At 38.3% G+C, this 14,688-nt stretch overlaps 1 protein-coding gene across 1 annotated transcript in view; it reads right to left on the bottom strand.

The window, feature by feature from the left end:
* The window catches only part of LOC136257832 (uncharacterized), a 101,632-nt gene that overhangs the window by 64,317 nt on the left and 22,627 nt on the right, over window positions 1–14,688 (bottom strand). Inside the window, exon 3 of the mRNA XM_066051131.1 lies at window positions 12,356–12,442. Coding sequence (XP_065907203.1) covers window positions 12,356–12,442 — 87 coding nt within the window. The remainder of the gene's footprint in view (window positions 1–12,355; window positions 12,443–14,688) is intronic.

The following is a 14,688-nucleotide window of genomic DNA, read 5'->3' as shown; positions in this document are numbered from 1 at the left end:
GACAGCTACTTACAAGGACAGGTACATACTTTGGTTTAAGTTAGCTCTCATAATTTTATTTTGGTGCATAGACATCTGTACAGCTGAACCCTGTGTTATCGATAGACTGATGAAGTTGGAACTTCTATAGTATCTCAACTACATGCAGTGCTCCCTCAGTTATTCAAAACCCTCTATTAGCCGAACACTTGGATATTCAAATTGTAGAAATGATTGCTCTATTAGAGTATTTTGTCCAATATGGATGTTCTATTAGAGTATTTGGACAAGGAGGCTCCATATATAAATGAATGGGCTTTGACTATCCAAACTTTTTGATTATTTCAACATGTCTTGATACTGATGAAGTTAAATATCAAGGGAGCACTGTAGTTGCTCAGAATAAGTTAATATGGCTGGCCACTACAGGTAGTTAGTTTACAACGACATTAATAAATAAAGGCAGATGGTATATGATTTGACTGAAAACTATGACAACCATCATTTACACAATATGCTTTGAAGGGAAGAGACGCAATTAAGCCAGAGTCAAATATCCTTAATCAGTGAAATGGTCTATTAGGGAATTTAACTCTAAAGGGATTGTTCTAGAGTGTAGGAGGCATTTTCTGTTGCAGTTTGTATTTTCCAGTGATTGCTCTATTAGAGAGTATTAATCTGTTTTCAAGGTGTTAATATTTTGAAATATCCATCTAATACACTAGCATACACTATTTATTTCATTCATTATTACACTACCAACCTATTTAATGCACTATTTATTTCATTCATTATTAATGACGTAATTTTAACCGCATTTTGTATTATTCTTAGTACTTGGTTGTATAATTAAATAATGCTTTACAGTTAATTATTTTGATTTGTGCTGATGACTTATGGCTGATAATTAGCAAAACTTGTATAGGCACAAGGATTGTGATACATTGATAAGCATGATAAAAGAGTCACACCCAACGTTTAAATTGACAAATCAGCATACAGCAGTTCATTATTGTTCATTCTTTTCTGCTGAAGTCCTGTTTTGTTGTGAATTATTTTCTCTGGTTGAACCCAAAACAGCCACTTTATCCCTTACTTGGTAGAACCAACCAGATGTCAAAATAATGTTTCTTGTCATATTTCCCAACATCTGTTCTATGTCTATTGTAGAATAAAACCACCAAAAGCCAAGTTTTATATAGCCTCCCGAAGGAGTTCCCACTTCTTGCTCTGCGGAAGTTATCATTTTAACATAATTTTGTGACATAAAAGTTCTATACACAAACAAAAATGAAAGCAGCCTCGAAGACTTGTTGTAGAAAAACATGACAGATAAATCATAAAACAGTGGAGAAAGATATTATCTGTATAATATTATTTAATCCAAAACAGCCAAGCTGTAAAAAAGTGTGCGGCCCTCAAAAAGGCTATGGTGAAAAAAGATGTGAAATCCAAGGTGGCGGCCAAGAAATGGCTGTGATGGTAGGTTACTGGTAAAAATTTTAATAACGACAATTCAGGTGAATTTTTGTGCCGCTTGGTCTTGGCACAAAATTCACCTGAATTGTCGTTATTAAAATTTTTACCATTAACCTACCATCACAGCAATTTCTTGGCCGCCACCTTGGATTTCACATCTTTTTTCACCATAGCCTTTTTGAGGGGCCGCACACTTTTTTTTACAGCTTGGCTGTTTTGGATTACATTTCACTTCTTTTTGTATTTGTATACCCCAAAGCCGGCCATAGGCCGGCTTTGGGACTTTTTTAACCTATGTTTTTTTCTTTGCCACAGGAAGAACAAAAGATGAAGCAGATGTACTTTAGATATTTCTGATTTTATCAGTAAATGTACAAATTATATATATAATACATATATTTATCACAAAACTCTCCATGGTGGTTTCTTTGTAACTGAACACTCTACAAGGTGATTTCTTCTAGCTTCTCTCTCTACAGGGTGAATTGTTATTGTTTGTAGCTGAACGATCTACAAGGTAACTTCTTCTAGCTGATCGCTCTACAGGGTGATTTGTTTGTAGCTGAACTATCTACAAGGTGACTTCTTCTAGCTGATCTTTCTACAGGGTGATTTGTTTGCAGCTGAACTACCTACAAGGTAACATCTTCTAGCTGATCTCTCTACAGGGTGATTTGTTTGTAGCTGAACTATCTACAAGATAACTTCTTCTATAGCTGATCTCTCTACAGGGTGATTTGTTTGTAGCTGAATTCTGTATAGGTGATTTGTTTGCAGCTGAACTCTCTACAAGGTAACTTCTTCTAGCTGATGTCTCTACAGGGTCACTAGTTTGTAGCTGAATTCTCTACATGGTGGTTTCTTTGTAACTGAACTCTCTACAAGGTAACTTCTTCTAGCTGATCTTTCTACAGGGTGATTTGTTTGTAGCTGAATTCTCTACAGGGCAATTTGTTTGCAGCTGAACTCTCTACATGGTAGTTTCTTTGTAGCTGAACTCTCTACAATGTGACTTCTTCTAGCTGAACTCTCTACAGGTGATTTGTTTGCAGCTGAGCTCTTTGCAGAATGGTTTCTTTGTAGCTGAACTCTCTACAAGGTAACTTCTTCTAGCTGATCTCTTTACAGGGAGATTTATTTGTAGCTGAACTCTCTACAGGTGATTTGTTTGCAGCTGAACTCTCTACATGATGGTTTCTTTTTAACTGAACTCTCTACGAGGTAACTTCTTCTAGCTGGTCTTTCTACAGGGTGATTTGTTTGTAGCTGAATTCTCTACAGGGCAATTTGTTTGCAGCTGAACACTCTACATGGTAGTTTCTTTGTAGCTGAACTCTCTACAATGTGACTTCTTCTAGCTGAACTCTCTACAGGGCAATTTGTTTGCAGCTGAACTCTCTACATGGTAGTTTCTTTTTAACTGAACTCTCTACAAGGTAACTTCTTCTAGCTGATCTCTCTACAGGGAGATTTGTTTGTAGCTGATCTCTCTACATGATGGTTTCTTTGTAGCTGAACTCTGCAAGGTAACTTCTTCTATTGATATCTCTACAGGGTGATTTGTATGTAGCTGAATTCTCTACATGGTGGTTTCTTTGTAACTGAACTCTCTACAAGGTAACTTCTTCTAGCTGATCTTTCTACAGGTGATTTGTTTGCAGCTGAACTCTCTACATGATGGTTTCTTTTTAGCTGAACTCTCTACAAGGTAACTTCTTCTAGCTGATCTCTCTACAGGGAGATATGTTTGTAGCTGATCTCTCTACGTGATGGTTTCTTTGTAGTTGAACTCTCTGCAAGGTAACTTCTTCTATTGATCTCTCTACAGGGCGATTTGTTTGTAGCTGAACTCTCCACATGGTGGTTTCTTTGTAGCTGAACTCTACAAGGTGATTTCTTCTAGCTGAACTATCTCTTTCCATAGTTGCATGAACTCCCTACTTCTAGCTGATCTCTCTTAGGTGAATTGTTTGTAGCTGATCTCTCTACAGGGTGACTTTTTGTAGCTGATCTCTATACAGGTTACTTGTTTCTAGCTGATCTCTTGAATTCTCTTCAGGGTGACTGCTCTATTAGGATGACTGCTCTATTAGAGTATCTCGATCTCGCACTTGCTACACCAAGTTGGATTTCGTGTTATATCACTGTGGCTTTAAGTCTGATTCTTCCATACCATTGAAGAGCCTTTCTAAGAAGATACTCCATCTGCACAGCAATTTTCAAAGCATTAGCCCAAGAGGTTTATCTGGTAGGCGTGGCAAACAGTCGTTTCTTTATTAGCTAATCTTGATTGCGTAATCGTTACACACTGTTGGTTTTTTCGTTGTATCTTCCTGGTTTTTAGCTCGATTCCTTTCAAACCACAAAGGTTTGAGGTTTAGTGAATAATCGCTCATAACTCTTTGCCTGTTTATCGTATTCCAGCCAAAGGTGGTGGCGAGATGCGCCTTTATACCCCCCATTCTGTGTGCCAAATTTCAAGGCAATCGGATATGGCGTTCGCGTTTTATAGCAGTTTTTGTAAGTGTGCGAAAAGAGGAAGAAAATAAGAAGAAAAAAACGAAGAAACTAAGACAATTTGTGAAGTCGCATATCTCGGGAACGCTTGAAGCGATTTCGCTCAAATTTGGAATGTGGAGTGCTGAAGTTTGAGGGAGTGTCCAATGCAAAAATCGTCTTGTTTCATCAAGGCAGCACAGAGCTACGGAGGTGCGAAAATTGCGTTTTCTATCTTCCTGTCAATATACTCACGGGTGTTGCGAGCCGGCTTCTTAGGCCGCACGACACACTACCGTGTGTCTTGATCTAATCCAAATAAAAGCTGCAAAAATAGAGTGCGGCCCTCAAAAAGGCTATGGTGAAAAAAGATGTGAAATTCAAGGTGGCGGCCAAGAAATGGCTGTGATGGTAGGTTAATGGTAAAAATTTTAATAACAACAATTCAGGTGAATTTTGGTGCTACTTGGTCTTGGCACAAAATTCACCTGAATTGTCGTTATTATATTTTTTGCCATTAACTTACCATCACAGCCATTTCTTTGTCACCACCTTGGATTTCACATCTTTTTTCATGATGGCCATTTTGAGGGCCGCACTCATTTTTTACAGCTTGGCTGTTTTGGATTAGATTTCACTTCTTTTTTTGTATTTGTATACCCCAAAGCCTGCCTATGGCCGGCTTTGGGGCTTTTTAACCTATCTTTTTTTCTTTACCACAGGAAAAAGAAAAGATGAAGAAGATGTTAGATACTTTAATAAATATTTCTGATTTTATCAGTAAATGTACAAATTATATATATACTACATACATTTATTACACAACTCTACATGGTGGTTTCTTTGTAACTGAACTCTCTACACTGTGACTTCTTCTAGCTGATTTCTCTACAGGGTGATTTGTATGTAGTTGAACTCTCTACAAGGTAACTTCTTCTAGTTGATCTCTCTACAGGATCACTTGTTTGTAACTGAATTCTGTAAAGGTGATTTGTTTGCAGCTGAACTCTCTACATGATGGTTACCTTGTAGCTGAACTCTCTACAAGGTGACTTCTTCTAGCTGATCTCTGTGATTTGTTTGTAGCTGAACTCTTTGCATGTGATTTGTTTGCAACTGAACTCTCTACATGATGGTTACCTTGTAGCTGAGCTCTCTACAAGGTGACTTCTTCTAGCTGATCTCTCTACATGGTGGTTTCTTTGTAGCTGAACTCTCTACAAGGTGATTTCTTCTAGCTGATCCCTCTACAGGGTGATCTGTTTGTAGCTGAACTCTTCACAAGGTAATTTCTTCTAGTTGATCTCTGTACGGGGTGAATTGTTTGTAGCTGAACTCTCTACAAGGTAACTTATTCTAGCTGATCTCTGTGATTTGTTTGTAGCTGAACTCTTTGCAGGTGATTTGTTTGCAACTGAACTCTCTACATGATGGTTTCTTTGTAACTAAACTCTCTACAAAGTAACTTCTTCTACCCGATGTCTCTACAGGGTCACTTGTTTGTAGTTGAACACTCTACATAATGGTTTCTCTGTAGCTGAACTCTCTACAAGGTAACTTCTTCTAGCTGATGTCTCTACAGGTTCATTAGTTAGTAGCTGAACTCTCTACAAGGTGACTTCTTGCTGATCTTTCTACAGAGTGATTTGTTTGTAGCTGAACTCTACAGGTGATTTGTTTGCAGCTGAACTATGGTTTCTTTGTAACTGAACTTTCAACAAGGTAACTTCTTTCAGCTGATCCGTCTACAGGGCGATTTGTTTTTAGCTGAGCTCTACATGGTGGTTTCTTTGTAGTTGAACTCCCTACAAGGTAAATTCTTCTAGCTGATCTCTCTACAGGGTGAATTGTTTGTAGCTGATCTCTATACAGGGTTACTACTTTCTAGCTGATGTCTTGAATTCTTTTCAGGGTGACTGCTCTATTAGAGTATCTCGCACTTGCTACACCTTTGTGTTATAACTCCGTGGTTTTAAGTCTGATTCTTCTACACCATTGACGAGCCTTTCTAAGATGATTATTCCATCTGTACAGCAAATTTCAAAGCATTAGTCCAAGCGGTTTTTCTGGTAGGCATGGAAAGCAGTCATTTTTTAATTAGCAAATCTCGATTGTGTAATTGTTACACGCTGTTGGTTTTTTCGTTGTATCTTCCTGGTTTTTAGCTCGATATCTTTCAAACCACAAAAGGTTTGAGGTTCAATAGTTAACCTATTCACTCACCGGTTTTCAGCTTCCCATAAGCAGTTTATTCTGTAGGCGTGACAACATATTGGTGTTATTTTTCATGAATAATTGTTAGTAACTCTTTGCCTGTTTTAGTGTTTATCGTATTCTAGCCAAAGTTGGTATAGAGATGTGCCTTTATACCCCCCTTCTGTGTGCCAATATTGCGTTCGCATTTTATAACAGTTTTTTAAGTGTGCGAAAGACGAAGAAAAATAAGAAAAACAAAACAGAAGAAACTAACCAATTTTTGAAGTTGCATATCTCGAGAACGCTTGAAGCGATTTCGCTCAAATTTGGAATGTGGAGAACTGAAGTTGGAGAGCGTGTCCACTGCAAAAATCGTCTTGTTTCATCAAGGCAGCACGAAAGTACGAAAATTGCGTTTTCATTCATGCCAATATACTCACGGGTGTTGTGCCGGCTTCTTTTTTTAATACACTGAATATAAATAACTTACAATTACAAACAACTATTACAACTACAGCTAGCTACAGGGGGAAAACTATTACTAGGGGAAAAGGGGATTGTCATCATCATCATCTGAGCCCTGAAGGGCCCAGTACCTCAAGATCATCTTAGCATTGTTGGACCACAGTTGCACAGACAGTTGTTGTAGCAAGTTCTTTTTAGCAACTTTCTGAGGGACACTGCTGTGAGGAGTGGTACGGTCAGCTATATTCTGTAAAGCTTTTAGAGCAAAAGATGTCCAAACTCCAAATGTTTCCACAACTAATGGAAAGAAATCTGACCCCACCTTCTCCACAGCTGCCAAATGCTTATCAACCTTGGCAACCTCTACAGCAGCAGCAGCCACCCCAGTACATGAAGCACAGGAGATAAAAGCAGGCTGAGTGGTGCAGCATATGGAGACATTGAAGTAAGCTGGATGACCATGCTGGAAGTCAGGATGAAAAATATTGCCAGGGCGCAACCCATCATAATAAGAAGCTCTCTGTTTCCTAAGAACCCCAGGGTGATTCTGTGAAAGGGCATTATAAATGATGTTTACCAGAGAATCATGTGGACGTATTTTCATTGGGCCTTGAGAGCAACCTAACAGATGGTAACCATAGTTATCGATGGTAGAAAGACAGATACACAAAGGAGAGAGCGGAAACAAAGAAACACCCAACCATATATGTAATCCAATAACAAACTCAGGCCCAGGGATAGCCAAATCCAGACTGACTTGAGGAATAGCTTTGAGCCAGCTGCTACTTGTGCCAGAAGGGTGTGACAAAGCAGTCAAACGAGCTTGATAGCGAATGCAAAGGATGCAAATAAGTCATCAAATAAATGTTTGTCTAATGTAACTTGCAGGTCCTTCTGAGAGGCCGAGAAAATCAAGTGACCACTGGAAATATCCAATTCAGAAAGTAAGGTGGCAGCATCCTCCTCATTAGGGAAACTGAGCTGATTAATATCAACAGAAAAAAGGGTGGAGGCTAATTCACGAACACTGTTACTTGAACCTAAAAATGCAAGTGAAGCAGAAAAAGCAGATTCACATAACCCCAGGCCTCCTAATCGAAAAGGCAAAGATTCCTGTCTCCAAGAAGTGTCGAAAAGACTGCATTGCAGCATAATCCTACCAAGGCAGGAACAAAGATTATGATCAAATTGAAGAAGAAAGGTTTCAGGATGATGAAAGGCACAGTGCAAAGGAGGTGAATAATTTTACAACTACTGAGACAACTACATAAAAGATGGAGCTCTACCTGAGGGTCATCCAACTGAGAAAGTTTCTCCTGAGTTAATGCTACTCTGTCCATTCGATAAGAAAGAAAATGTCATCACACCAAAGAGGAGAACCCAGCAGTTCCAAACTTGTGACTCGCTTGATGTCAGTTGGGAGATTGGGAAAGAAGTCTCCAGAAGGACAAAATAATTCACACTTGGACAGATTCAAATGTAATCCAAACTCAGGACCTCGAGTGGCAAAAAGAGACAAAAGAGATGATAAAGAAGACTGCTTGCCAACTAATGTGCCATCATCAAGGTATCAAAGATGTAACTCTACAAAGTCACGGAGATTTACAGCATCAATAAACTGTAAAATTACAAGTGAAAAATGCAAAGGGCCCAGAGGGTCACCTTGTTGCACCTCGGAATAAGCCAAAGCCTTCTATTGCCAAAGCGAAGCTCAGCCGGTTGGGAATAGCACCACTTCACCCAGGCAGAAATCTCAGGAAAATCTTCAGACACACGAGTGAAAAGGCAGAGCGATCACATTCATTAAAGGCATTCTTCATGTCCACTTTCAACAAAGCCGCCGGCTTCTTGGGGCACACGATACACTACCGTGTGTCTTGATGCTGTTTAAAGCAGTTTGTTTGACAAGAAATGCAAAGCAATTTATTTGAATAATAACATGAATTACCAAAATCCGTATTACAATAACGAATGTATTATTACAGAACAAAAAACTTAATAGCTGAAATAATAACCTAGCAATACGTACATAGTTGGCTAATTTCAGATAAATTAGCTAGCTTCATGGTATCTGGTAGAAGCAACTTGTTACAGTTGTAAAGATACATCATACAGTATGATAGTAACTGTATAGTAGGGACCACAAAGGAGTAGGCGTGGCCCACGAAATAATATCACCCATTAACCAGCCTCAATTTTCCCTTACGACGATGAGGCAGTATTGGAGAGGTAAAACTAAACCCAAACGAGCATTCAGATCGACCCGAAACGCTTTCAACAAGTTGCTATGGAATTTTGAAATTTTTTTATTCAACGGAATTTTCTACTGACTGACTACTGTTGATTTCATTTTTGCTTGAACAGTTCCGTCTGCGATACAAGTTCCATGTTATGTATAAGGTGAAGCTCAAGCCTTTCTTCAGCTTAGGTTTGCCACTGTATGGTCACAGTGATTTCTTATGAGTGGTTGTGATCAATCCGTAAGCTGCTGGTGGCTAAAAAACTGCCACGGAATAATTCACAGCATGGACGGAATGTTCAAACGAAAATGAAATCAACAGTACAGTCAATTGCACGTGCGTTTGAACATTGCGTAGTGTGTGAATTCATCTGGCCTGCCTACTACATCTACACAGTCACGCAAACAGCACTAGACAAGTTCAAATTCATAAAAAAAGAATAGCAAGCGTTCCGTAACATTTCAGTTATACCTATGAACAACACGGAACCATTTTTGCCATACACAATGTTCAAATGCACATGCAATCGACTGTAACTGACTTTTTTTTAACTGACTGATGCTTTCAGACAAGCGTAATTCAATAACAGCTAAGGCTACGGGCTTGATTTTTTCACTATTTGACGTTGCTTCAGCCCGACTGGTCAGTACATACAATGCATTCTTCATGGACTTACCAGTGTCCCCCTTTGTGTCCCATTCATCTCTGCTGACAGGGAAAGGTGTCGATTTGGCGCTAGCACATGATGGCTTCCCTTCGAAACGGAAGTTGTCCATATTTTTCATCGTGGCTATTTTGATTGCAGAGGTGCTTTTGAAACAGTTCTTGTTTGTACTGCTGTGTAACGGGTTGAACATAGCCTACAGCGAAGCGTAATGGATACTTCACATTTCATACGATAATTGATATTGATGGGGTGCGCGGTGCCTTTTCAGATTCGGTATGCGTGGATTCACCAATCATAATAAAATTGTTTACAAAAATAAAATTAACAAACAAGTACACGAAAAAATTGGAATTTTCAATTAGAGTAGGGACCACACATCGATAAAAGGTACTGAAACAAGTTGGAGTAGTCCTAGTCTCGTGCCCAGACCACTTTTTTTCTTTTTGTGTAGGGGCGGAGAAAAAAACAAGGATCTGGTGGATCTCCAATACATTTTTTGTGCAGCCGGATCTACAACTTTTGGGGATCATTGATTAGTGGTGATGAATAGCAAAGTCCTGTTAACGAAGCAACAATAGGAATTACGGTACGTGTTTGCTTGGCAAGGCTACATCCTTGGGTACATGCACCGTATTTTCTATTGCTTCGTTAACAGGCCTTTGCTATTCATCACCACTAATCAACGATCCCCAAAAGTAGTAGATCCGCTACACAAAAAATGTATTGGAGATCTACCAGACCCTTTTTTTTCTCCACCCCCACACAAAAAGAAAAAAAAACGGTCTGGGTACAAGACTAGAGTAGTCCATGATATTAAATCACTGTAAAACAATAAGAACTGTTATATCACTACTGTGCATTTCCGATATGGTATCTTGAGTACAGTAGGGATATAACACTTCTTATTGTTTTACGGTGATTTAATATTATGGACTACTCCAACTTGTTTCAGTACCTTTCATCGATGTGCTATGGTCCCTACTCTAGTTGAAAATTCCAATTTTTTTCGTGTACTTGTACTAGTTAAATGTTGTATCCTGAGAAGAAACTGAATTTTGGCTGGCTGCAGTGCGTGCTTCAGGTTACTGAAGTTAACGATGCCACAACTGACATTTAGGGCCACTCCAAATAAATTCTCTGTTTCCCGTCCACCGCCCGCATCTGGTTACTGTCAGCTCTAAATATTCCATTATTCCGTATTCTTCCGGTTATTATTCCATACTCACAGGCTCAGTAAAAGCCATCTTGAAACAGTGTCAGCTCAGGTGTCAGCAGTACTATCAACTCGGCACAAACTTCACTTTTGTGCTATTTTTGCAACTATAAAGGAAGGAACAAGCCTAAGCATGCTTTTATGCAACTGTTTATGGTTGTGCCAGGAAAATGCTGGCTTGGAAAGCTGCCAACCTTTAAATGAAATAATGGAAATGGACCACCCACCCGCATGCAAATATGCCTGAGTCTAGGACGGAAAACAGAGAATTTATTTGGAGTGACCTAAATTATAAGCTCTTGAACATCGTTTTCATATAAATTATCAAGTAATGGCCACTCCTTTAAGGTTGGCTAGAGGTGGGAATTCACAAATAAACAGACAACATTTAATTAACAAACCCCGCACTAAGTAGTATGGTTTCTGGGAAGATGCTAATATTTTGTGTGTACCCTAGGGGTGACCAATTCACACCTGCTGCCTGACCTTTTGATAGGTGGGATGTGACATTGTTGGCACATACATAGATTTAAAGATCTGTGATGTAAAGAAATTTATGTAACACAAAAGTCAAGACTGATACCCCAGGTGTTTCCTTCAGTAATCACACTATATATTTACACACATGTGCGCTTGTAAACAACAAATTACAGTGTACAATACTCTATAGCTGCATCATCATAAATATCCTTGTTCTAGTATTTTACAATTTACTATTGAAACTGTAGGTTGGGGCAAACATGCAATCATAGTTATTGCAGCTTTAGTAGTTTTTTTCATTGACTTGTAATGACAAGCTACCATTAGAAGTTTTGAAGACACCGCAACTAATCAAGTGGAACCAACCACTAAAAAAGGAAATAGCTCTTGCTTGAACACAATACATCAATCCATCACACACAGACAGTAAGAAATCAGTAGATGAAGTTCAGTGCATTTCTAAAAGTCATTTTGACTCAAGACATCCTTTGCACAGAGAAATTCAAGAGGACAAATTACAAACTCTGCTGCATACACTGCAAAGGACCTTATCTGGTATGGGACTACACATCATAGGACAAATCTGATGATAAAGAACATTACAAAGTTTCTAGAGTGACAGAAGATGCCTTGGCTCAGAAGCCATTTTGTGGTGATGTTGAGCTCTGGAATCATGCCACTGAACTTGAACCTCGGCTTGAACCAGTGTCATAATCTTCATCGTATGTCTTCTTCTGTGGGTATACCGAAGGTACGTATATAGTTAGGATCCGAGTGATACAAATGCTAACTAAGCATTTAATCATGACCATTGTTAGCATTACTTTGTATGGAAAATAGTAACATTCAAGATATTTCTTTGAATTGAGAAAAATAATGGTAAAATCCAGTTTTTTCTTTTTTTTTGCTGTTAGTTGGTTCAATTAACAATCGCACACATAGTTGGTATAGTTGCAGCATTGCTTGCTAAATTAGCAATTCCGTAAAATGCTTAAGTTGTTTACTTGGAAAAGGTCCATAACAGTACACTAATGGTCAAATAAAGGTTATAACAAGTTAATGAACAAGTGTATAAGTAAAATTTAGGTTGGGACCTCAATGCAATATAAGGTGATGACAAACTTTCAATACAAGTCATACCATTGGGAGATGTTGCTTTTCTCTCATCATTTATCCTTGCCTGGTTATCAGTACCAACAGTTGGCTGAACCGTTGATTGAATTGGTTCTGTCAACACACACATACATACATAAATAGATGTACAGTAATGAATTATGATTGCATCAATGCATATTGTATCAAATCGAATTTTTAAAATGCATGTATTGCCCATGCATGCTTACATACATACATAGCTATACATATTGTCATGTGCTGTCGTGTTTAGTTCACAGCAAGGTATCTAGAGAAGACGATTCCTCTGTTTCATAATTTGGGTGACTGAACTATAATAAATTTGCTCAAAATTAAATTACATTGATTCTATATAATGTACACCCATTACGTAAAAATACATCATTGATAATTTACAAATAGCTCATTCTATGATGCTCTGAAGATAAAAATAAAATGTTACAATACATAAAACAGTTGAAGTGTTTTTCTCCAAAAATTACTGAATCATCTGTCTTGCAATGGCAGCTAGGCACCGGCCGATTATGCCGGCATAATTTAAAGCATAATAGGTGACCAAAAGCATCAAGCATAATGCCAGCATAATAGGGACGATGTTTGAAGAATTAATTAAATGCGCAATACGCGCGCCTGAAAGAAAGCAAATATTCACTGCCAATAGTATTATTAGTGCATTTTATAATCAAAAACACATAATATAACTTATTAAACTGTTTCTTTGTTGGTTATTCACACTTTGCAGAAATAAGATCGAGATACTCTAATAGAGCAGTCACTTGCAGTCAGGAAAGGCTGATATACTCTAATAAAACAGTCACTTCTAGAGCATAATCTTGATTTTGAAAGCATAATTTTGAGCATAATAGGCTTAATTTTTGAGCAATGCTCAAAAGCATAATAGGTAAAATTTCGGGCATAATAGGCCGGTGCCTAATGGCAGCACCTTGCCACATTGGTACGCTTTATTTTGTTTGTTTGTAAGCTCAGCACATCCAGCATGTTGAGACTTTGAAGTAACTTCAGTAACACCTTTCTTAGATTGATCAGATAATTTTAATGGATACTATAATGTAATAGAATGCTCAATGTGTCCGTGTCCAGATAAATAGAAATCTGCTGTTTGGACCTCTCCATCATTGCTGTAAAATTTTCATCATTGCTGTAAAACAATCTAACTTTTGGGGACCTTTTCATTTTTTATGATGGTAAATTGCCCTATGTGGGGCACCGTATTGATCTGATTCTTTTCTTTGCGATGGCATGTGCATAGAACATTTCTCTCTTAAATATTCATTTTCCCAATTAAATACTTTAATTGTTGCTGGCACTTTCTCCATGAATCACACAGTTCATGCCACTGAACAAAATTAGTACTGATTTTACGATACAAATACAAACAAATACCTCTGTGATGTTCAACTTTTTTACAATAAAAAGGAGACTTCCGAGAAATATTCGGACATTGTTTAGATATGTGACCAACTCCAAGACAAATAAAACATCATCTTAGCCTTTGTAACTCTTTCCTTCTATCAACAACATCAACATGTTGGTCATAAAAATGTTCAGCTTTAGCAAAAATTCAAGGTCTTGAGGCTTCATAAGACTTACCTTTATACCTTCCAGTACTGGGATTTGTGACAAATGTATCAGAAGAATGTGGAGTCTCAACAGAACTACCTCTCACTTGCTTATAAGGATTTACTTTGCTCACACTGGCAGGGGCGTAGCCAGAACCCGGGCCACCCAGGCCCAGGCCTGGGCATCAGTAATTCGATATACTCTAATAGAGCAGAATATTTTATGGTAGGAACTCTAAAGAATGGACAATCAACCCAGACTGCTTTTAATTCTGTATATAAACTGTAACTTTAGTTTTGTAATTTAATTTTTTTTCCTTGCCATGCCCACTGCTTTCCACTGTTGGTCAGACATGTGGTTGCATGTTGTCCGAGGACACATTCTCCTGTAGTATATCATTTGTTTGTAATCAGTCATGAGTGTTTACTCATCAATTACTAATGATGGTTTTTCTTTCGTCAGATCGAGATATATTAGTCTCAGTATTCAGAGAGACAATGTAGCAAGCTATGTGTGTAGTTAGGTGTAGTTGGTGGAGGGGAGATCAAGGGCATAGCCAGAGGGGGGTGTGGGGGGGTTTCGGATGAACCCCCCTTTCAGAAGCAGAATATTTCAAAACTGAAAATCACATCAAGTCTTACAGTCCTGGAGCTCTCTGGTAGATACTTGCACACTAGCGCTCCTCTGTAGTACTCTTGAGGGTCACATTGCATTAATGCTGAACTATTGCAAATCATCAAGATCTGTTGCATCACATG

This window comes from Dysidea avara, chromosome 6 (assembly GCF_963678975.1).
Source record: "Dysidea avara chromosome 6, odDysAvar1.4, whole genome shotgun sequence".
NCBI classification, from domain to species: Eukaryota; Metazoa; Porifera; class Demospongiae; order Dictyoceratida; family Dysideidae; genus Dysidea; species Dysidea avara.
Note: the sequence above shows the minus strand (reverse complement) of the source record. Positions and strands in the feature narration are given on the sequence as shown.